Raw genomic sequence first — 25,603 nt, forward strand, 5'->3', positions numbered from 1 at the left:
AAGCACTGTGACTGTTGAAAGGCTAAAAGCACATGCATGCTATCTAACACTTTCTGGCTGACAGGAAATCTGCATTTTCTAAATTAAACAGCCAGCTACCACAGTTGCATTGCATCACTTGCAATCTGCTATTTAGAACTGTTAATAGAATCCAGTGCTTCAAAGGCATTACTCGCAGATAATTTACTAGCTTCACAATAAGATGCTCGCTAAACAGGATTACAAATGAGTGCAACAGGCTTGCAAACAAAACATTTCACTGATCTCTACAACTGGAACATTGCTCATGGCTTTCTTTGGAAGTTGTACCTAGTTTTTGAAATTGAAAACATAACAAAAGCACAGTTACAATAAAAATCAATAATAGTTTATTTTTGTAATATTCACAGTCAAATGTACAATGTTTATACACAAGTACAACACTTTTAAGAAATGGGGGACATTTTTTCCCAGCAGAAACAATGACTCAGTCACTGAACTCTGGCCTCCCACTAACCCAATACAAGTGAATATCTGAAGAACCTTGAAAAAGCAGTCACTTGTCTTAAGCTCCAAACACTGGTTGTTTGGCCCTACTGTTGAATGGTTAATTCAGGTTTCACTGTATTTTCAATTCAGGAAAATGCCATTATTTTATAAAAATGTACTGAAGGGATTATCAGTATTCAGTTATAAGTGTTGTTTGTCACACACATTAGGAGTAATGTACAGCTATGGTTCCTTTGAGAGTACTTGGTCTCTCAAGCTACAGCCCTCTGATGTACATGTCATCAAAAACCTGAGATGAAATTACAGCTTTTAAAGCAAACTTTTTTCCCCCCTTCAATAGTCCAAATTGTCCAACTGACTTTATAAACAGCTCAATCTGAAAAAGGATTTGGTAACTTTCAAACAGAAACCTAGTTCTCTATAATGCATATTACTTCGTCAGTTTCTAGGCTCTTGTGTGTGAAGCAGTGGTGTTTTTGATCATTTCTGAATACATGCAGCAAGGGTCCTTCCTCTATCTGTGTCTGTCTAGTCATTTCACATCTCTGGGGAAAGAAACAAAACACTGAGGTTAGTGTTCAGCTCAGACAGCAATTTTGAGACAAATCAATCAGCTTCTAAGCAGAGGAAACGTATTAGGGTAAAATATGAATTAGAATCTGTATAATAAATGCACTGTATGTGGGTCAATATCGACTGAATAAATTAAAGCATTGTAAATAAAAATATTACTAAATATTGAGCATCTTCCTTTTTATAGAATAAATAACCTTAAAATATCTGCCAATACGATGTGTATATGTAACGCATACCTATGTATATCTTTTTCAATATGTATGCAGGTTTATGTTGAAAACTTATACTACTCTGTGGTCATGTGCATTCTGCAGAAAGTTGTGGTATATGTTACATAAAGCAGCTATAATTAGCAAATACAGCCATTTATTTCATCATATTCAAATTAGTTGTATATGATATACATCTTAAAATAAATGATAATACACAGTACATAATACATGATCATAGAGGGGACTAATGGGAAATATATGCAAGTGTTTTAGCATATTAATAAATCGGGGGAACTGCATGGCACTTTGCTGCAATGCAATGGTAACACCTTTTAAAATAAACACTGTTTATTTCCTTATAGCATTAGACAAGATTGCATACCAGCTAATACTCTGTCTAGGTTTTCAATGTAGCTCTCCAGGTCACTTGTGTCTCCAAGTTTTGCTATAGAAGAAAAAAAGAGTAAGAGAAATGCAAAATGATTATCTTAAGCAACATAAATGACTCAAGAGTTTGTTTGTCGTGTTGCTCTAACTGTAAAGGGTACTGCACAAAATATAAACCACTCACAAACATTCAATTGTCACCATTTCTCATCCTACCATTTGAAGGTGTTGTCACTTCGGCTATAGTCAGATTTTCTTCACTGTTGCTTAGACTGCTACCAGGGGAGGAATTACCACCTGATTAAAAAAAAAAAGATAAACCTACATTTAACATCATTTATTTCTTTTTCTATACACAGGTGTTTTTTTTTTATTATTATTATTATTTTTTTTTTAACTCAAGTTTCTATTTAGAAAGAAGCTAGGCTTTTAAGAGTTTCACTATTTTGCTTTAGTGATTCAAATAGTGAAAATGTGTGACCAAGTTTAAACTTTATATACTGCATGAGGCCCTATCCAAAACGCTTTATTCAATAATAAATTAATAAATAGTTTGGTATTTATTAAACAGAAGTATAGTTTTACTCATGAAAAAACGGTTTAACTGCAGATGCTGTACTACTGTACTGCCTCTGTGAGCAGAAGAAACAGCCAGTCACACATTGCAAGAACATGAAACATACATAAAAGGTACATAAAATCGGTTGTGAATAAAGCTAATTAAAAATAAATACATAAAATAAACTGTACGTTCATACTGATTTGAATTATAGTAATAACAAAAACTCCAAACCTGGTCACGGGGAAGATCCCCAAAACTATTTTAAAGTACCCTACTATCAATGTATTTTTGTTTTTCATTTTGCACATTAACATGAATTGTTCTCCTTTCAAAAAGCAGGAGTTATTTCAAGATTGGAGAAAACATTTTACATGAAATGTACTCATGTCCAGAAAATTAACCGTTAACTCACTGTCGACTGACTCGTTAAATGCGCTGTCTCCCGTGGGGGTGGCACTATCTTTTTTCGCTTGTTTCAAATGCTGATCGTAATTTCTCTTTGGAGTGGGAGTTTCGAAGTCCTCCATCACATCGTCGAATTCTTTCAGTAGGTCTTCAAATTCATTTCCTACCACTGAAAATAGTAAACAGAACTGTTAAGAGTCAGCTATGTGGTAGTTGAAACAAATTCAAAATGTGTCTTATCTATCAATATTTTCAATGTTTACTACTTATTGGTGAAAATAATGATTACAAACATATTTAAACAATTAAGACCAACTGTTTTAAGACAAGTATACCGTACAAAAATGAGTAGACTTACTTGTATATTTTTCTGACGCCATCCTTAATATCAGCTGGAGCTAGGATTCCAACACAATGCGGTTCAACTATTCAATAGTTCTGCTCAAAATAGACAGCTTGTCTTAAGTATGCAAACAAGACATGGGGATGTTGACTGGCACTCTGCGCAGCCAATGGTAGAAAATAACACAGAGTGGGCGGTATCTGTGGGCGGGCTGAAACATTATGAATGAAATGGAATTTTGTGCGTGGAAATGGTACACTTGAATGTTGTTGGAAGATTATTTTATTTTTTTATTTTTTCCAGATTTAAAAATACGTTATGACTTAAATGTAGCATGGTAAGTGATTGTGACCCCACATTAAAGTAAATAGGATACTAATCTATACAACAAGACCACAGTAACATAAATACACTGTACCCGTACTGTATTCTATTAAGACCAAACATTTCAGATGTATGAAAGGAGGCATGTTTGTGGATAGAGGGGAGAATGTGTTTAAGGAAACAATTAAGTGGTCCCTCCGAGCCCTCGCAAGTAATATTGGACAATATATTTCAGTTTGATAAGATACTGAACTAGAATAAATAATTAACGAGTCAAAGCACAGTGATTTAACTGAAGTGTGACTCTGGCATCGAGCCTAGGGGGCATTCCAAGTAAACGGGAAGCCCCAAATCAGTGCAGCACGTTTACGCTGTAGTATTCTTTTGGTAACACTTAAAGTTAAATGGTCAGGTTGAATTCATATGTAATAAGCATCTAACATGTCTTAATACAAAACCAGTAAGAAACAATGCACGTCCATACTAGTCATTAAGTGTGTTCATTAAAAATGGACAAAGGGTTCTCACGTGGCAGCCTGCAATAGTTCAGTCATCTGAAGACTGTCATGTAAAAAGAGTTTGCAATAATCTATATTCACGGTACAGTAAGTTAGGAGGTCCTACAATGCTCATAAAAAGTGAAAGCAGTTAAGTAGATGAGGAATGGGCATGGTGGCCCTGGAGGCTCACGTCACTACAGGTTTAGGTTGAATACATAACTGGTTCAATTAGACCATTTAGATTAAAACATGGCTAGAGCAAAGAGTTAAATGGCCGACTCTGCTCACCCCTCTAACCTAGGTTATGTGACTCTTAATTGAGAATACAGCCAGAGGGTACTTAATCCAAATCTAGTGTGCTGCTTTAGCTAAGGCTGGATAGACTAAAAAAACTAAATGGCACCCAGTTCCTTGTTATTAAAACTGCACAAAGGATATTGTGTAGCCTCTTGGAGTCTTGTCAGGTGGTTCTTATTTAAAGCGGTAAAAAAAAAAAAAAAAAAAAAAAAAAAAGAAAAAATCCACATTAATTCAAAGTAAGCTGTGTCCTTATTTAAAGACAGCTTTAAACTTCGAGTATATATATACGAGTATATATATATATATATATATATATATATATATATATATATTATATATATATATATATATATATATAATACCATATTACAATATCTTGTTATATGGTTTTGTTGATCTCTGAAGGGTTCACATTTGTTGTGTTAAATATAATAATATCTATCTATCTATCTATCTATCTATCTATCTATCTATCTATCTATAGATAGATAGATAGATAGATAGATAGATAGATATAGACACACACAGTGCCTGTACAAAGTCTACACCCCCTTTTAAATTTTTCACCATTTGTTGTCTTATAGTCTGGAATTAAAGTGAAAAAAAATAAATTCTAGAAATTTGTAGAAAAATAATTAAAAATAAAAACTGAAAAAGCTTGCTTGGATAAGTGTCCACCTCCTTGTAACAGCAATTCTAAATTAGCTCAGGTGTAATCCATCACCTTCAAAATCGCAAGTTAAGTGGCTTCCACCTGTGTTAAATTGTAGTGATTTACATGATTTCAGGATAAATTCATCAGTTCATGTAGGTATCCTCTGCTGGGTAGTGCATTTCAAAGCAAAGACTCAACCATGAGCACCAAGGTGCTTTCAAAAGAACTCCAGGACAAAGTTGTTGAAAGGGTCAGATCAGGGGATGGGTATAACAAATATATATATATATATATATCAAAAGGCCTTGAATATCCCTTGGAGCATGGTCAAGACGATTATTAAGAAGTGGAAAGTGTATGGCACCACCAAGACCCTGCCTAGATCAGTCTGTCCCTCCAAACTGGATGACCGAGCAAGAAAGAGGCTGATTAGAGAGGCTGCCAAGAAGCCAATGGCAACTTTACAAGAGCTACAGGCTTTTATGGCCAAGACTGGTCAAAGCGTGCATGTGACAACAATATCCCAAGCACTCCAGATATCTGGCCTGTATGGTAGGGTGGCAAGAAGGAAGCCATTACTCAAGAAAGCCCACCTTGAATCCCGTTTGAAGTATGTAAAAAAACACTCAGGAGATTCTGTCCTTGAGTGGCCAAGTCAGAGCCCCGACCTAAATCCAATCGAAAATTTGTGGCATGACTTGAAGATTGCTGTACATCAGTGCTCCCCAAGGAACTTGACAGAGCTTGAACAGTTTTGTAAAGAAGAATGGTCACATATTGACAAATCTAGGTATGCAAAGTAAGTAGAGACCTATCCCAACAGACTCACAGCTATAATTGCTGCCAAAGGTGCTTCCACCAAGTATTAACTCAGGGGGGTGGAGACTTATCCAATTATGATCTTTCAGTTTAGTATTTTTAATATATAATTTTCTTTTCAATAAAAAACTTTTAAATAGATAGATAAGTGGGAAAAAATCCTCATTTAAATGCATGAAACTCTGAGGCACTGACAAAACAAAATGTGAAAAAAGTACAAGCGGGTATAGACTTGTGTGTGTGTGTGTGTGTGTATATATATATATATATATATATATATATATATATATATATATATATATATAGTCCCCTCACAAACAAACTCGTTAAGTGTTGAACCTTCTGAATGATGCGTGACATTGCCATCTAGTGTGAGTTTTTGTGTACAGCTGTAAGGCTTGTGTAATAAACCTACTAAAAACATGTACAAAAGAAGATGCAATACGTTGACTGAATCTGTTTTAAGGCAAATTTCAGGGACAATTGTATTTAATGGCGTAAAACTAGCAAGAAACTACTCAAAACAACAATTAATAGGCACATTGCTGGTATTACCTAATAGTTTTATGCTGCACTCAAATTTGTTCTTTTAGATGGATCGTTTGTTAGACTTGCAGTAGAAGATCACTGATATTGTTTTTCAGGAAGAGAGTAAATAAAATAAAAATAGAAATGAAGGGCAGAGCTATATAAAAATGCATAAACAAACTCAATCCCAAAGACACTTTTTATTACACTGAAAACCACACTATTTGCAGATGAAAACAATATTTAATATATGTTTTTTCAGTGGTATGTTGTCTTAGGTTTCAATAACACACAGGCAGGTAAAGGAAATAGAAAGTGTGACAATTCTGGCAGTCTAGGCTGTTCAATTCAGATAATAAATTAAAAAGCCCCTAGAAAATCTATATCCAGTAAGATCAAGAAGAAATAGGGGACAACCAAATTCGTACTGAAAATCATTTTCTGTATTTTATAATATTATTCTAAATCACACAAATACATTAATGAAATAAACTGCAAATTAATGTGCACTGCAGGTTCATACAACATTATTATTATTATTATTATTATATTATTATTATTATTATTATTATTATTATTATTATTATTATTATTTCCTGTCTTCAATCTCAAAAAGGTATCACAAAAAAAAAAAAAAAAAAAATTGCTGGAAATTAAATAAACTCTACTTCGTCTACTTCACATGTAGGATAATACCAACTCTGTCCACAAGATGGCACTCTTATGCTGGACATTTCGAGCTATTTAGCAAATAGCAAAAAGTTGTCAAGGATACCCTAAAAATAATTTCTTTCTAATTTAAATACATAACTTCGTAATGAATTTAGAAAGAACGGTTGTTTATGGAAGATGAGTATCTGTTTCAAACAAGAATTTAATGTTTGTATTCAGAAATCTGAAAGTCAAGGAGAAGGGGGATGCATTTTCCAAGTATCTTATCATATCAAGGTGAACACATGGAAATAAATATACCTACTAAAATTCTTGACTGTAGATTGGTGGTACTGGCGCTCTGTAATACAGGTTTGACTGCACAACTCAAAAAGTGATGTCAGCTACTGTAACTACAGGGAATTATTAGAGAAAGAAACAAACCATATATTCAATTAAAAACAAAATTCTTCAAATGTGTAAACGCACACACAGCTTGTTCTTCTTCAAATAGTATATCCAGAACCATGGAGATTGCTTGAGATGTTGTGATCTTTCATTGATAAACATCTGTGTACTACAGCAGTCAGGTCCTGCCAACATGCTTTGTAATTTATTATTTGTGATGTATAATATCTTCACAATGCAAGGACAAAAGGTAGAGGGCAAGCAGAACTCTTAAAATGGATTTTATTTGTAAACAAAAAGAGTACCAACAACAAAGGTATCATTTTAAGCTTATTGTTCCACTGCTGCGTTTCTGCTTGGCATTATGTCACTAATTCTGTGTCAATGCAGCTATTGTATAAACGTATACAATGACTGGTCATCGCAAGGAACATTAAAGCCCTTCCCTTTTCTCTTAAAGTTTAACATCTCTGATACATTTGCTATTTTTGTTTGTAGTGGTTTTTCCTTTATATCCGATTTGGCATGAAAGTAAGTACTGTATTAACATAAGGCACTGAGATTTCCGGGATACAGAGTGTTTGTCCTTCAATGCATCCATTAACCTATATGTCACATACACATTTCATGAGAAGGGTGGTTTTTTTGTAATTAAGTCAAAATGATAAGATTTGCAAAGGGAAATCTGACACACACTTTATTAAACAGGCTAATGCATATTGTATATGTGTGTGTGTGTGTGTGTGTGTGTGTGTGTGTGTGTGTGTGTGTGGGGGGGGGGGGGGGGGGGGGGGTATGTTTACAATATTCCTTTCAGAAACGGCAAGTAAATTGAAAATGCATTACTGTATATAGTACATGTCAGTATACCAGTATCTATACTTTATGTATCTCCAGTCTTTACACATGCCATTGTAAGACTAACTTGACTGGAGTCTCTTCCAATGTCTCTGCAGTGGGTTAGATATCATTTAAACCTGTGCAACATGAGATAAAGAAATAACTAAACAAATTAAGAAATTAGTAATAAGCCCTACAATAAAAATTGGTTTGCATAAACCCTGATTCTCAAATAACATTTAAGCAGTTAACCAAAACGGAAAAAGAATAAGCATCAAAACCGGTTGAGTTACTTCTTTTCAGGGAGAGCCAGGGTGACACAACCATTATTTTGTGTTAACTCACAGTACAAAGGGGCTGACAAAGCCTTTACTCACAGTTATTATTTTCTAAAGCTGATGTTATGAAGCTTCAAATACAATACCACAGACCTCCTACTTGCCCCTTAGTTGGTCTTGCAGCAACCTTATCACCTCGAATATGGCCCAAAATATGAAAGACACATAAACCAAAACGTGAAGTTGCATGCTGCTGCCTGTGTGAAACAAGGAAAAGTGTAATATGAAGTAATCTATTAGATATTTAGATTGCAGAAAATGTATGCCTATTTACTTTATAGAACTACAAAACCTTAAATAAACAAGGGGTAGGACTTTCTGCAGATGTAGCTTTCTCAGAAAAACCCTACAAGTGATGTATGTAGAGAATAAAGTACAAGCTACTGTACACAATCAGAATGTAAAAAGCCACCAAGGAGTTCTGTGACATTACAAAGGAGGAAGTCACATGCCTAGTGGGATGTCACTGAACTCTGATGTGGCTTTTTACATTCTGATTGTGTACAGTAGCTTGTGTTTTATTTTGTATAATATTCACACTAAAAAAGAAACACAAATAAAATTAAACTATTATTTACTAAAAATCACACAAACAAAAAGACGAGACGCTTTACCAGAGTTTTTGTTTGCCACACATTTAAATAAGAGGTAGCAGCAGTCACTGCGGTAAGAACAAATATTGTGAATGAAAAGATAACAGCATAATGTATAAAGGGCACTGAAGCTAAAAAGGGGGTGAAAATGGATCTTAAAACCTTTTTTTGGTAAGAAAGGCCTTTAAGAAACAACAATGAGGAAATACATTTTTCTGTGCTATCTGTCATACAATCGTAGGAACAACATGTTTTTTCTTTTTTTTTTAAATAGTTGTATAGGGTAGGTTAGGCAGGTTCTACATTAAATAACACTGTCAACTGAATAATTGTGTGAACAAGGGAAACTGAGGGGCCACATTATTTTGTTTTGCATTCCATGTAATACCTAATAACTTAACATTTAGTAAAGATAATTACTCTGAAAATACAGGATTATTTCCAAAAGACAGCTCTCTATATGTGTTCACTGCCTGGGTAGTATTTCTTGCTCCTCATGCTACCTGCAGCCTCAAATAAACAGGAGCTCAATAGAAAATGACACACAACTGCACTGATTACACATGACAGGTCTGCAAGCTGTTTAAATTGTCCTGGGGGTTATAACTAATTCCATCAGAGAAGTTCGTTTGAGAATTTTTCTGGAGAATATTCTTTCACTGAGTCAGTTTTTAATTAAACATCAGTAATCAGTGCCACCTTGGATACCTGGCAACCAAGCAGAATAAGGGCGTCCTCTTCACAGTTTATTATAATTCAAAATGACACCATCCAAGCAGTTTACAGGTGGTTAGCTATAGGTCTTAAAAAGTGTTTTGGGTTTGTTCCTTAATTGCTGCACCATTTTATGAAAGCCTATTGCCCAGGGGGGGGGGGGGGGGGGGGGGGGGGGGGGGGGGGGGGGGGGGGGATAGGGCCAGGGGTACTCAGGGAAGAAAGCCACACCTCTTTGAAGGAAAGCATTCCATTCAATCAGGTTTTCCTCGTAGAATTTCAACACCAGGTGAATGAGCTAGAAGGGAACACACATGATTTAGAAATGGATTATAGAAAACATTTTAAAATGGACTGGGCTAGAATACTTCAGGTCAGTAATCGCATTGATAGCTCAAATAACTTCGTGATTAATGCATATTATGGTAATTGTTTTTTTTAATTACACGGTTTTGTCATTTCTGCAGTTAGAATGTCAATATGATACAATTTTGCATGTAATATTGAATATTAATTAAAACTCGTGTTTGATTTTTGATGATAGTAGATACTAAAAAAGTTATTTTTATTGAAAATGTTTGTTTAAATTGAGGTAGGTAGGGGGTATCTGCGAGAGGAGATGTTAGTTTTATATATATAAAGTACATCCTTCTTTATTTTGCTATGAAAAATACTAAATTTGTACATAAAACTATTTATTGTCACCATGGCCTAACCATGAATTAATCAAATAAGTGAATAATAACATTGAAGAATATAGAGACAGTGCTGGATTTTTGAAAGATTTCCTAATTTTGTAAACCAAAACTTCTAGGAGTTAAGAGATTTTGTTTTGTTTTTTTTCTGTTTAGTTAATTCGTACAGCTCAGAAGGGTTTTCTATTTTGATGCATGAAACTTCATTTCTGTGCCATTTAATATCTTTAAAGACAAGGATTAACTTACAAAAGTCAACATACTGTTCCTGCTTTAATTAGTGAAAGATAGAAGAATAATTGATATTTAATCTTTTACTTTATTACAACACATCTACTTAGAAGTCAAATGCTATTTTAAAGAGAAAAAAATACATAATGGTAAAGATCAGTATATGCAAAGCTTGCTTTTGACAACGAATCGATTCTTCTAAATAAGAAACAAGGGAATAACAAAGGTGATAAGGAAATGCCTTGTTTATTTAAATGAATGGCTCTGATTAATTCCTTTGTTTATAAGGGAAATAGACTGTAACTAATAACATTTAACCCTATTTGAATGTGTACCATGCCAATTTCATTTTTGTAATTTTAAAGATAAGCAGAACGTTAATGACATCCATTCCATGCCATTATACTATTTGCAATTCTAATAAACAGTAGCTAACATGTTTGCTCAACCACTGCATAGCTTTCCATTTTTTGGCAACGCAAGCAGGAAAAGAAAAATACCTATACACATTGATCAAAATGTGCCCCAAACAGGTTTTCTGTTAATGTTCTCTAAAGTATTTTTTCACCTTCACTAGAGGCAGAATGTTGAAGGGCCAGGTTAATGATTTTGTACTGGGTGTACTTGGAGGTTAGAAATTATCCAGAGAGCTATATTGATGCCACAGAGTCCTCGACTCAATCTGCTTATAGTGCAGTGTTTCACATATCTGGCCGCAAGTTTGCTGCTTTTTGATGATTTCTTTGCTGCTCCTATTTTTTAAATATATTACCCATTATCACAGTATGTGAACTCTGTCCATAACCAAGTGCTTATTAAGCAGAAGGCTATTGACTTTGAACTGGTTAGCTTGTCTCAAAATGGCAAACCAGTTCATGCTTGAGGAATGTTACCACAGTTCTTAAAAACTACAAGGGTTATAAAAACACTTGTGGCATGCTTTTTTTGTAAACAGATTGTCTACCATGGCCGATTCATTTGTTTGCGATTTTGTAAATGGATACATGTATCTTTCTGTTGGCGAGTGCTTCCATAATAAAAACCAAATACATTTTGGAGAACTGAAGACTTTACTGCTCATTTCCATTCCAAGTTCCCTTAAAGAATTGGCAACGGTAATCATGAGGAATGGGCAGGTATCCCTCCTGAACAATTTCAAGTGTTGTCAAGGCTGCCAGCTGTGGTCCTATACTATACTGACAGTGTCATGGCAGGTGTGTTTGAGTGCATGTCTTTGATCAGTTTTTTTTAACAGCTCTTTCAATAAGTTGTTAATAACAATTTTAGAATAGCTGTTCAAACAGATTCTCTAGTCACTGATATCCTGTATGGACTTTGTTTTACTGTTTTGTTTTTTTGCCAGTTTTGTGTTAAGTACATGCAAAAGTACAAAGTGGTATGTAATTCTATATGTTAACATAACATTATTCAGCACCATGTATTAATTCTATAACCTTTTGGCCATAGCTGTGTCTATTGAGCTGTTTATGAACACATTAGATTTGTTTCTTGATGTTTATTACAGTATCATTTATTTTACCTGCAATCAATTTCAGCATTGGACCTACAGCTGGTAATCAGTTCATAGCAAAAACAATAAAGAAAATATTGAGGTTATTATTATTATTATTATTATTATTATTATTATTATTATTATTATTATTATTATTATTATTGTGTGTTTAAATTTTGAATGAGGAAATATTTTTGCCTTTGGAAAAAAATTCCAGGCAATTATTGTTTTGTGCAACAGTTAACTGAAGAAAATATGGATATGTTTACATACAATAAACACACAATATTATTCAGACAGTTACCATACATTTTAATACCTATTGTTTTATGTATTTGAGCATTTCTAACACAAGAGATCATTTGAGAGATCTTACCCATCACACAATTCATTAGTATAATGGACCAGAAGGTACACAGATAGTTATAGTATTATATTACCATTACTGGAGGTATATCAGCAGTATACATTATAAAAAATACATGAAAAAAGTGATTTGCGGCTTAAAATCGATTTTAGGTTAAAAAAAAAAAAAAAAAAACCATTCTTCCCATTTGTTTTTCAGAACTGCATTGGCGTGCTCCTGCTGGCCCACTTGGTCTCCAGTGAGTCAGTTTCTGAAGTTACATTCAGTGTCAAGGAGGAAGAAGATGCTGGCGTTACTATTGGGAACATTCAGCAGCATCTCTTCCCTCTGGTATCGGATGGAGACACGTTAACTTACAAGCTCTTGGAGAACAATCTATATGTCACCCTGGATGAGATGGCTGGGTTCCTGTACACAACCAAACACAAACTTGACAGAGAAATCCTGTGTCCGCCTGACCACTTGGGTGACTGTGTGCTGCAATTAAATGCTATTGTTATGCCTGATAAATATTTTAAAATGATTAAAGTCAACATAGACATAGAAGACATTAATGACAACGCACCCTACTTTCTGGAGAACAATATTTCCCTGTCAATATCCGAGAACACCCCAGTGGGAACAACAATTGGAATTGACCATTTGGCCCTTGATAGAGACACCGGGATTAACAGCCTGCTCACTTACCAACTTGAAAACAGCGATGGGTTTTTCAGTATAGCACTAGAGGGGGAGTCACTTTCTGTCATCATTGAGAAGCCTCTGGACCGGGAATCTCTGGATGTTCACCAAATGAAACTCATAGCTACTGACGGAGGGCATCCATCTTTATCTGGAACTGCTGCTTTGAATGTCCAGGTAGAAGATGCCAATGATAACTGTCCAGTGTTTATTTCATCAGAACCCATCATGGTCACTATTCCTGAAAATGCAGCCGCAGATAGCATAGTGGCACAGGTTCATGCAACTGATGCAGATCTCGGCTCTAACGCTGACATTATTTATTCCTACAGCCCTCGAGTTTCTGCTGCATCCAGGGAATTGTTCAGTTTGGACCCATCTTCTGGCATTATCACTTTCTTGGGGGTTGTAGAGACAGAGACACCTCCTGACCACAAACTAAGTGTGTTCGCAAACAGTCCCCCCTGCCCCCCAGCACTAGCAGTTGTAACAGTTTATTTATGTAAGGATACAAATCAACAACCAGCGATAGACATCAGCTACATCGCAAGTCTGGATAATGATGATGTTGTGTTAAAGGAGAATGTACCTGTGAACACTGCAATCGCCCTTTTGGATGTAGTTGACCCACATTCTATTAAAGGTTCACTTAGCATCGAAGGAGATGTCCCTTTCATTTTAAAAGCACACCATGGGAAGTATTTACTGCTGACATCAAAGCCACTCGACTTTGAACTTGATAAACAATACAGTGTTTTCATTGTTGCACAAGATTCCAACCAAAAGAGTGTTTTCCACAAAAGGTTAATCCGAATCCGAGTAAATGATGTGAATGATAATGCTCCAAGGTTTTCCCAAACATCGGTTGAAGCTTCCATTGAAGAGAACAATGAGCTAGATACTCCTTTGATCAGACTAACTGCAATAGATGCAGATAGTGGCCAAAACGGACAGGTGGTTTACAGCCTAGGCCCAGATGCACCACCCATGTTTGCAATTAACACATCAACAGGTGAGCTCACAGTGTCTTCAGTACTAGACCGGGAACAACAGGATCTTTACAATTTCACAGTGGTTGCTGCTGACCAGGGTACTCCATCCTTAGAAACAATAACCACCGTCCTGATCCGAGTACTTGACCAAAACGATAACAGACCACTGTTCATTACCAGCGAGTTTACCTTCTTTATTCCAGAGAACTTCCCCCGCCTCGGGGAGGTGGCAGTTATTAATTTGACGGATGCAGACACGGGGCCTAATGGTAAAGTGATGGTTTCCATCCTAAACAGCACTATACCATTTGTGATGGACAATGCTAGAGGGACACTGCGTTGCTCCTCTGATATAGACAGAGAGACAGCAGACATACACGAAATTTGGATTGTGGCTGTAGATGGTGGGAATCCAGCCTTATCGACCACTGCCAAAGTGACCGTCTTTGTTTTAGATATCAACGACAACCCTCCCAAGGTCCTCCTGCCCAAGAACAACTTCTCCTGCCTGCCAATTCCTGCAAGCACTGCTCCGGGGACAACTGTTGCTGAGATTTATGCTGTTGATATGGATGCTGGGATGAATTCAGTTATCAGCTACAAGATCATTGGAAAAGAAGCTCCTGGACCCAGTCCCTTTAAGATTGATTTCTTGACCGGCAACATAACCCTTCAGGAAAAGCTTCTGACTAATCATTATGGCATGCACCACTTATTTATTCAAGTAAGCGATGGTGGATTACCCAAACCTCTACAATCGACCATTTGGATTAATCTTTTTGTGAATGAAACTTTAAGCCCTTGTTTTTTGAATACAGTGCCTGAAGGTTTTTTTCAAGAACAGCCTCTAGAAATGCAAAACTTATGCGGAAGTGAGTTTTCTGAAATCCAGTGCTCGCCATTAACGTTTATTGTTGGTCTGGCAATGATGACAGCTTCCCTTATATTTTTCGCAGGAGGCATATACATGTTTCGAAAAGTAAAAATGAGCAGCTTGAGGAATATGAATAGGCCTGCTCATGAGAATGCTGAAATCCCTTTAAAACTGAACCAAAACTATGACAGTAGAGACTTGGTTGATGTGCAATAACAGAATACCTTAAATAAGCGATACCCTGAACGGGACAAACACTGTATGTTGTACATAAGATTTTTTTTTTATTATTATTCACAGTATTTATTCATAGAGTTCAGTTTTTAAATATTTTATACAATTACATTTATGAATGAGTTTGTAACACTAACATGTAATCAATGATCTCTTTGGGGGCTGGAAGCAAAGTTTTTAAGAAGGAGATTTTATTTTCAAATAGTGTGTTGCATTGATAACATCTTGGAGCGGGTATTTTCAATATGATTTTTGTAAAAAAAAAAAAAAAAAAAAAAAAAAAAAAAAAATTGTAAATAATTACACTGTTCAAATAAAAGCCTTTTTACATGTATTAGTATTACTCAATTGAATCTGCTTTATTTAGATCTAAAAAATAAAACACCCTTTCAGATTGTCAGTAAACTTGGAAAAATACCTGCCACATCACCACCAATTTGGGATTTTGCAGTTTGGGTATTATTTCATAGATGCTTCCAAATGAAACTCTGACATGTGTCAGGCATAGTGGATCTAATGGGTGTAATACCACAGGCAAGGATGAGGAAGAAAGAAGGCTGCATGGTGTTTGAATTGTTCTGGAAAGATTTGAGATTATTCCTAATGATTACTGCCTCACATTCCTCCAGGGCAGTAGAGGTGGAAATCTTTATGAAAGTCATTATGATCATTATGATAGTTCCTTATTTTTTGCAGTGTTGAATAATGATACGACAGGAATTCTTCTGAGCCTGTAAAATTGTTCGTCTTTCCCATGGTGAGTGGAACTTTCTTGTAACAGGGAGATGCAGCTTTTATATCTCATAGAGAACATATCAGGGATGTCATTTGCATCGTAAAATAAAACAAACAAAAAAAACAGTTAATCACACGTGTGTGTGTGTGTGTGTGTGTGTGTGTGTGTGTGTGTAAGACTATGTACTATATGTTAAAACAAAAGGACAGTATTTTCAGTTACCAGTTTAAATAACTACTTTAATTTAATTCTAGTTCAGATTAGGAACTGTTAAATAGAGAAAACAAGAAACTAAAACAGTCGCTTTGTTAGTGCTTGTTTGTGTTCAATGATTAAACAGAAACCCCCAACAACCCTCACCTAACCAGACTTTCTGCAATTGTGCTGTCATCACATTGTCATCAGTTGTCTCTTATTTTAAAGACACTGAAGGATTTAGAAAGTCTAATGCCATTTACAGACAGATTTCTAGTGTGGGGTTGTGGAGTCCAAATACCACACACCAAAAAAAAATCCTGTTCAGTGTTTCTGAAGCATGCGTGAGCATTTTCTTTTTAATCTATTGGGTATTATGAAGTGCTTTATTACCTCTCAATATTACAGTCTCAAAAATCCTTACTGTTTTCATTATCTTTTTACTGCAGGGTCTATCTGCAAAGTAAAACTCTATTCTTTGAAGGGATAAAAACACCTTGTAGTCATATAACAAAACTAAATTAGAATGAAACAACTAGAGAATGCTAAACAGACCTTATATAAGCGCTGCTTTTATTTGGTTTTAGGGTTGTAAAATGTTCAGTAGTTTAAAAAGAATAAAACTAATACAGATTAAAACTGAGAATTACATGCATATACAGTATTATTATTGATATATAGGGCTCTGTCACGACTGTATTCGTTTTGCTTGGAAATTAAAGACACATTTGTAATAGCTTCATCCACATCCTTTGGAAAATGCCCAGTCTATAATAATGTTAAGGTAATTTGAGGAAATTGTAAGCACAGCTGAAGGTCTTTTATAAACGCTTCTAGACTGAGTTCTCTGTATAAATGCAATGTATTCATTAAGTATCACTGTGGATTTCACTGCAGTTATAAATCTGCTATTGAATAATATATTGTGTGTTTAGGTGGGTGCTCCTGTGGGTGGATTGCATATTGAATAAAGTATTCAGGTGTTCTGTTACATGAGCATATTTCTGTGAAAGCAGAAAGTTCCCTTTATCTCCAAATCACTCACCATTAAAAGAACCCTTCTACTGTAAATAATGTTCTCACTGAGACCTGTTCCTTTTACCTTGACAGCAACACTACCAAACAATTTTACTTGGTGTCAAAATAAATTGATTGATTGTGAACACACACACACACATTTTCAAAACCCCTCGCCAAATGATCTGGACAATGTAGTGGGCTGGCAATAATGGACAATGGTAGCACAGCTATAACAGCACGAGTAATTGGTACCCCCAGCGCATCCTTTTCTGATTTGAATCTACTTTGACAAACATTTTGACTTTAGCCAATCAGGAAAGACTCTGTGAGCATGTCATCGATCATGTGACTATGGAAAATCGTGACTGCTGCAGAAGATTATATGGTTTGGAAACCTGCTGCAATCAGTGGTTTTACTGATATGTACGCTAACGCATTGTAGTGTCATTTTTTACTGATATGTACGCTAACGCATTGTAGTGTCATTTTAGGTTATTCGTCGTCCTAAAAAGCCTTCCCCAAGTGTCTGGATCCATACAAACAAAACTGCGACAACTTAAGCGTAGCTCGTTTCAAAGGTTACGGTCCCTTCCTCTCTCCTCACGATTCAGGATCCACTCCCATGTCTACACGACTCTTCCAGTGCTTTCCCCGTCTTTTACAAAAAGTTAGTGCAATGAGAAGTACAGCACCACTCGGTGTAAAAAGGCTTTCCTCCATTTTGGGGGCGTGCAGCAGGAATGATCACGTGCTGCTTGAAAAAGATTCTTGACAATTTTTGAAGAAATGTGTTTCTTCGTGTATGCAGGGCTTAAGAGTATATGACAAATGTGTTTTGTATAACTTAACTTCGTCCCCCCGCGCGCACACACACACACACACACACATTTAATTCTATGTTTAGATAATTTCACTGAATATGTTTTGTGTCAGTCAACGATAAAGTATTGATTAGCCTCCCCCACCTGACACTAATGACGTGTGTTTTAAAAATAAAATAAAGTAGTTAGCTAATGTTTATGTCTGATTTCATCATGTAGTTTTGTGCACTGCATATTACAATACACGTTTTTCTTTTAAATTGTATGAATGCAGATAAAGATGGTTTGGGAAGTTAAAGCAGTAATTAAAGCAGTTAAAGCAATTGCACATAGTTGTGGTTTTTTTTTTTTTTCTTTTCTTTTTTTTTTTTTTTTTTTTGCTCTGTAAATCATTTCATCAATAAAAATGTGTATAACCTATGGAGCGAGACCAGGAGGGGACATGAGAGAAAAAAAGAGATATGTTTTATCACATGGCCACGCTATCACAAAATATATATGGCAGTATTTATTTCATCCTCCAAACACCCTTTTCTCTGAGCTTAAAACTCTAGCAGCTTTTGTTGTTGTTGTTGTTGTTGTTGTAGTTCAGCTTTGAAACGCGAAAGGTGTAAACATGAACTTTTATTTTTTACATAACGTAAAAGACAAGGTTGCTTGCGGGTTTAGTTTGCCCTTGCAAATTACTTTACATTTTTATTATTTACAAAAAATACGTTAGGAAAACACGTTTGATCCAGCACAAAAGATGCCACAAAATGTTGTGTTGTCAATTGTACAGTGGCATAGCAGGACTAGTGTTATGTCAATGAAAAGCATATTAACACAGTCGTTACTGGCATATGAAACATACTATTGTACATAAAGGAACTACGAAGCATCAGCCAAACATCCACTCACTGGCAAATGAAAAGATAGAAAAGATCAAATTCCTGGGATTCATCACAGAAAGAGTTTTGAGTTAGAGAAACTAGATTGTTTTCGTTATGTTTTATTGTGCACTCCCGGCACTTAAAATCAAGCGGCATATTGTAATTTATATGACTTTCAAGTTCTTCTGTTGTTAAACAATGTGTTGTTTTCCATGGGTAAAGTGTTTAATGTTTTTATTTTATATATATATATATATATATATATATATATATATATATATATATATATATACTGTCATGTCATTGTGACTAGTCTGAGTTGTCCCTTTCTATTGTTAAGTGGTTGGTTTGAAATGCAGCTATAAAGCAGGACAATAGAGTTCAACCTTCTTACAAGTATAAAAAGATAAGGTCATACTTGTTTTAGTTACTGTAGAATTATTCACCTTGTAATCCACAAATTGTCTACCAAGTTTACGTGTATGCAAACCACCTGCTGTGCACTGCATTGCAACATGTTCATGAACAAGAAAGACAACGCCATTCAATAGTATTATAGTATAATCTTACTTTGTTAGTGTTGTCAGGATAACTAATGCCCTTTAGACAGCCAATAATTTAATTTAAACCACTGGACATGGAGTCTTCAAGACTGGAACTTGAATGTGGGAATGGACTTTATGCTGGGGTTTGAATTATTGCCATGTGTGATGTACATACAGTAACTGGTTTCTTCAAGGTGATTTGATTATCTTGTTGGCGTGAACTATCAGAAATATATAGAAAGGAAAAGAGGTAGTAGTAGTTGAATAGATAGTACGTCTGTTGTGACAAAGGAAGTCTCAGAAACAGATTTTATTTGACAAGCAGATGAAAAAGAAGTCATTAGCTTGTTCCTGGAAACTGGCAATGAAAACGATTGCTATCTACCCTTGCTTTGGTTGTTTTACTTTAAGAACAAAGGTAAAAACAAAGCACTTCTCAAAATACAAAACAAAACAGCACAAGGGCCAAACAAAAGGGTTTCAAAAAATAACACAGGAACAAATAAATCAAATGAAATGAGTACCTACTCGGGTTCTCAAGGGTAGATAGCAATCGTTTTACACTCTTTTCGGCTTCTCCACTGTACTCCGAGAGTGAGAGTTTATATAGCAGGTGGTCAGGAGCTAATGAGACAATTGGCAAACATTTATCTTCTGACCACCTGCATTCCCCACGTGAAGGCAGGGAGAGCAAATTAGCCCTCTCCCTGCTAAATCAACACAACAATACACAGCCTACAGCTTTTGTCTGACGGCATACAAAAACATCAAATTAATACAATAATACAAACATGCATACAAATACAATTTTATTTTTTGAGGATGGGAATTCTGACAATTGCTATATCAGTGCTGTAATTAATCCCTGTTTGCATTTGTGTACACTTTGAAAAGCCAGTTGATTAAAGCTCCACTCATCACCTGTTCTATGTAATGGCTATAGCTAACAATTACATTCCATAAATCTTTCCTGTTGTGCACATCATTATATAGGCATCAAATGTACAGTTTTGAAAGAAACAGGTCGTAGTCAGCATGCATTTAACAAAAATGATAGCTGGTACTGTACTAGATTAATGAAGTCTTATGTTTGCAAGTAATGCTTTCAGATAGTGTTGCACTTTGTGGCAATGTTGCCCCGCCCCTGGGTGTATTTCTGTGTTGTATGTTGTGTATAGTGTGTTAATGTTGGTGTATAGTCATTGGTACACGGGATGTAATATGGGTTACGAGCAAAACGTATATTTGTATTTAGGCACGAGGATTGCACAGCACTTCATGTGCAGGTAAAATGTAATAATATGTGAGCAAGGGGAATTGCACTTCTTAGTTCATGTGCAGTTGTACCGAGCCTCCAATTGAATGATTGATTAGCAATTGAGTCTCGGTACTGCTGCATAAATGCAGAATGTTTTCACTTGCTCTGGGTTGTTTGTTCGGTGAATGGAGAACGGGATTGGAGACGGAAGCAATAGTAAAAGATAAAATAATTTCAGCTCACCGTGTTTGTCTGTGTAGTCCGTTTTGTTTGTCTTTCAACCTTTTATTTTCTGTTTGTTCATTGATTAAATGCTGAGCGCAGCCAAGCGCTTAGCTTCATCAAACTCCACCTCTCTGTTTATTCTGTGTTGGTTCCTGGTTCTGGTCTGACGTCACCTATTACAGCCATCTTTGTGACACACTTCCTTGGTGATTTAACCTGGAGAGTGAAATTGGCCCTCCTCTTTTAACAGCTTCCTTCTTTTCATTGACCAAACAGCTGCTGCTTCTAATGGCTAACATGCTTTCAGCCAATAAAATGCTTCGACCCAGAACACACTGCTACACTGCAATGACCTAGGAAGAGCGAGTATAACAGAGTGCAGTCAATCTGATTTAATGGTGTACCAGGTATTATGTTTCAAAAGGAAAATACACGTTTTGTATAATAAGCACATTAGAGACCAATGTACTGAACAGAAGTGCAAAACTGGCAAAAGATGGATAGAATTATTTTGCTAGCTACAGTCACTTCATTGATTTGGGTGTAAAGAACTATGATTTTAGCAGAAGGAACCATCGGTATCATTTTAAATGGCATGAACTGCTGTTTACAGAAGCTGCATTTCAGCATGGAGAATCCGCTTAAATGAATGTCAGTGAATGAATGATGATGATAGTGATAACAATTGCAGATGATTTATGACTGTGAAGGGCGCTCAGGGCTCGAGTGAAATATATATTTGGCTGGAGGTCTTGTCCGCGGGTGCCCGACGGCTACCTGCGCGAGGCTGGCTGGAAATACACAACCAGATACATGTATCCCAGTGCCGCAGATAAGAAGTGGCTGTAGCCACCTCTCCCTGAAATGACGAGGCCGCCAAACCATGAATGAATAATGAAAAATATTTAACGCTTTCCACAGTGGCACTCTGCCACCTAACACCCAAATATAGAATTTAATGAAAATCAGCAGCTGAAACACGGCCTGTCCCCCAGAGCACGATTGCATAGAGGGCAAGAGCACAGCCTCTCAAACCCGACCACGCACCCCGCAGAACTACCAAATATGAACCGCTAACATGACCTTTCAATTCTGCAGGTTCCACACAGCCTATTACTATTAAAATAGTATTTTTAGCTTACATGACTTCTCAGCTTTGGCAGAAGTAGGTCAAAAATATTCAGTGAACATATTTTCTTTGCACAAGCTCAGGTATCAGTAAAATGTCTGCAGTTTTAACCGGGAGCTTTTTGCATGTGACAGCTGCAAACTGATAGTTGAAATAAACTGGTATGGACTTGTTTTACATGCACTCATTTGTCTTTTTGCCAGCAAAAAAAGCATGCAACTCCTAGATGTTGTATTTCAGGTTTGAGGCACTAACACAGGATGAATTTCTAAAAACACCAACATACATGTTTCAGTTCTCGAAGGTATTTTAATTAAACATTATCTACCTTAATACAGAAGCCCTAAACCTCAGAAACTTTCTTTCAATTGTATAATTTAAATTCAATTCCTCCTGTGAGAAATACCCATTGCAGAAATAGACAAATATGAATGTACCAGTAATGTGTTCCCATCAAAAAGCATCTTGTGAATTTAATTATAGTACCACTCCCATACCCACCCACTAGGAACAACTCATCTGAAGTTTAAATCTGGTGGTGACTGGCATCGAACCTGATTTCACCCTTAGCCAATTTTTATCAATCATCTAGGTGCAGTTATCCTTTTAGCGTAGTTTTACATAAACACAGTAATGTGTTCTACTCCATTTAAAAAAAAATGTGACAATGGGATTTATAGCAATGGTTAGAGATGGCATTTAAAACCAATTTCAAACAGCAATTTAAATGGTAGAATGGGGTTGTATTTTGAAGCTCAGTGGGTCTTTACACCAATGGCCTTTACACTAAATAACAATGTACACCATTTCTAACCAATGCTAATTGCACTGCTACAAGAGCAGTATAATAAGATTCTAAGTGCACTCTCCTGATCTCTCTCCAAGTGGAGATTGGCTTCTCTTCCATTCTGTCAGGTAAGGCCTGTATAGCACACATAGTAGTAGAAGCATGACTGCAAAGGTATGGCAACTTGTGTCTCCACAGCTATATTTCAATGGTAGACTGCTCTTGGGTATCCAGATGCTTGAAAAATGTAACTAGCAGCAACAGCAGTACGTGACCAAGTGACTTTACAGGCCCTCCTCTACAATCAGACAAGGTCATTAGCACTCCTGCTGGTTAGTTTGAGTTAAGGAATTTCTCAACACATTCGTTATTGCTCTGCAGGGAAATCTGGGGTTTCTGGATTTCCACAGCTGAGAGTTTTTCCCCACAAATTATCACAAAACAATAATTATTAAAGTTAATATGTGTCATTTTATTTAAGATACATAACACCTGGATCAGCTTAAGATACAGTATAGCATTTTCCCCTAAACAACGGAGTTATGCTTTCCAAAACCATTTTGTTTTTCCCGACCTTACAAATAAAAGAATATAATCATGAAATCGTTTAACTGCTTTGTATGTCAGTGACATAAGTGACGGAAGGGTAATTCCTGATCTTCTTGAAAACACTGCAAAGGTGATCAACTTGTGTGGCATACAGTAATTAAGTGCTCAACGCCAAGAGAAACAACTATTAAGCTTCAATCCATTTTCTGAACTGCCTGGGTGTAACTCATGTAGACGGGAGGCAGGAATGTCGAGACAGACTGTATGGTCTATTGCCGTGAAAGAACATTCAATCAAATCCAGACTTGATGTTGCCTGTGCTTGTAAACACACTGACAGGCTGAGGGGAAAATGTGTTTAACTGCAGCGTCCCACATTTCATTTTTTTGTTAACAAAACAGTGGTTATGTGTGTTGGATCTCATAAAAAAAAAAAAAAAAAAAAAAAAAAAAAAAAAAAATGCTTTCTCTCTCTCTGTTAAATGTGATCTTGGGAAATTCCTGCTTCACTGTTAGCCCCGTCATTAAAAATCTGTGGGTTTTGTTTCGATTCTGAATTGTTCTGATGCACATATTAGGTTTATTTGTAAATCTTCTTTTTTCCATCTTCGAAATATTGCACGCGTCCTCTCTTACTGGAACCGTATGCATCGGAGACCCTGATCCATGCCTTCATTACCTCTAGTCTTGCAATGCTCTTCTGGCTGGACTTCCAAAATATGCTGTTTCCAGGCTTCAACTAGTCAAAAAATTCGGCAGCTAGAGTGTTGATTCGTGTAAAGTCCCATTGTTCCATAACCCTCTTTATCCCTCGTCTTCACTGGTTACCGGTCACTCGGAGAATAAATTACAAAATGTTATTACTTACATTTAAAGCATTATGGCCTGGCGCCCTCCTATCTTTCTGATCTCATACTCCGCTATGTTTCTAGTTGGGTTTCGGTGTGCGGAGGCTGGCCTACTTGTACCGCCTGTTCGAACTGCCAAGTATGGATCACGTTCTTTATCCATCTAGCACCCACGCTATTGAACTCCCCACCTAGGCACATTAGAAGCAACTCTCTCTTTCCCTTTTTAAAACACATATACAAATGTTTTTGTTTGATCAGGTTTTTATTTAAAATTCTTATTGTAGTATTGTTTTTTTTCTGTTTTATTTTTTGTACATTTTGTATCTAAAGTATTTGCTTTTTCCTTTGTGTGCAAAGCGCCCTGACACGCTCCCGTGTATATGGGGCGCTACACGCAATGTACATTTGATTTGATTGATTGATTTTCCACTGCAAATGTACAGTAGGGTTGTTGTTTTTTTTTTTAGACTGTGTAAATCTCAGTAAAGTGCAAGTCGACCGAATCAAGCTCAGGGCTTTCAGCAAAAGTCTTACATACCTGGTTTATCTACTGTTTATCTGTATGTTAATTCAAATGCAAGAATGCATGCAGTTTATCGCATACATTTGTTTGAAAGCATTGAAGCCCTTTTTTTGTAACAAATTCATTTTTTTTGTAGCCTGGTCCTTTTTTGTAACAAATTTGCTGTGTCTACATTTTAAAACAGGCTTAGAGGTACAGATAAACATTCTTTATGAATATGTGACAGAAATCGCCAACCAACCGCAGTTAAAAATATAGACAGGCCCAAGAGATAAGCATGCTTTATGAAGACGTTTACAACACTCTTCAATAACTTAATCTTCAGTGCATACTTAACTTAAGTGGAAACGACTATATTTGATTTATATTCACCATTTTAACACACGCTTAAAAAAAAAACAGCTTGCCACCATTTCACATTGTGATCCAAATATGTATGCCCCTGCCAGTACTTGTAACAGCAAGTAAAGATGACTGACGTCTTAAGTTCAGGAAGAAAAGAAGATAGAACTTGTTGTAAACCTTGTGTTATATCTAATAAATGTAGAGGAAATTATTATAGAGCTTCTATTCTTTAAATGCCTATGTTGAACTACATTATACCTTAAAAGTAAAGAAGTGCTGAACTACCGAAAATCTACAAGGATTAGGTAGCAGATAGCTGACAGCATAAAAGTGTACTTGTTGTATACCAAAAGCATGTCATAAAGAAAAAGTACAGTGAAAACACGATGAAGCTCAGGAGAGTATGTGAAACCACATCAGCGCTGCAGTTGGCTAGGCAGCTTGAGCTATCTGAATTCTAGTCTTACCCATCTTAAAGATGCATATTCAATTGTCCATATCATTAAAAATCTGGGCA

General features: G+C 36.1%; 2 protein-coding genes across 2 annotated transcripts; one reads left to right on the top strand and one right to left on the bottom strand.

Annotated features, from left to right (window-relative positions):
* Positions 1 to 345: 345 nt before the first annotated feature.
* LOC121318715 (regulator of cell cycle RGCC-like) lies at positions 346 to 3,089 on the bottom strand. Its single transcript, XM_041255694.1, has 5 exons — positions 2,990 to 3,089; positions 2,639 to 2,800; positions 1,881 to 1,961; positions 1,660 to 1,722; positions 346 to 1,034 (listed from the first exon to the last, which is right to left on the bottom strand). The coding sequence occupies exons 1-5, from the start codon at positions 3,009 to 3,011 to the stop codon at positions 1,027 to 1,029; spliced, it is 336 nt and encodes a 111-aa protein (XP_041111628.1). The 5' UTR covers positions 3,012 to 3,089; the 3' UTR covers positions 346 to 1,026.
* A 6,796-nt stretch (positions 3,090 to 9,885) lies between these two features.
* pcdh20 (protocadherin 20) lies at positions 9,886 to 15,499 on the top strand. Its single transcript, XM_041255696.1, has 2 exons — positions 9,886 to 10,017; positions 12,649 to 15,499. Exons 1-2 carry the CDS (start codon positions 9,970 to 9,972, stop codon positions 15,211 to 15,213), a joined length of 2,613 nt encoding a protein of 870 aa, XP_041111630.1. The 5' UTR covers positions 9,886 to 9,969; the 3' UTR covers positions 15,214 to 15,499.
* The last annotated feature ends 10,104 nt before the right edge of the window (positions 15,500 to 25,603 follow it).

This window comes from Polyodon spathula, chromosome 7 (assembly GCF_017654505.1).
Source record: "Polyodon spathula isolate WHYD16114869_AA chromosome 7, ASM1765450v1, whole genome shotgun sequence".
NCBI classification, from domain to species: Eukaryota; Metazoa; Chordata; class Actinopteri; order Acipenseriformes; family Polyodontidae; genus Polyodon; species Polyodon spathula.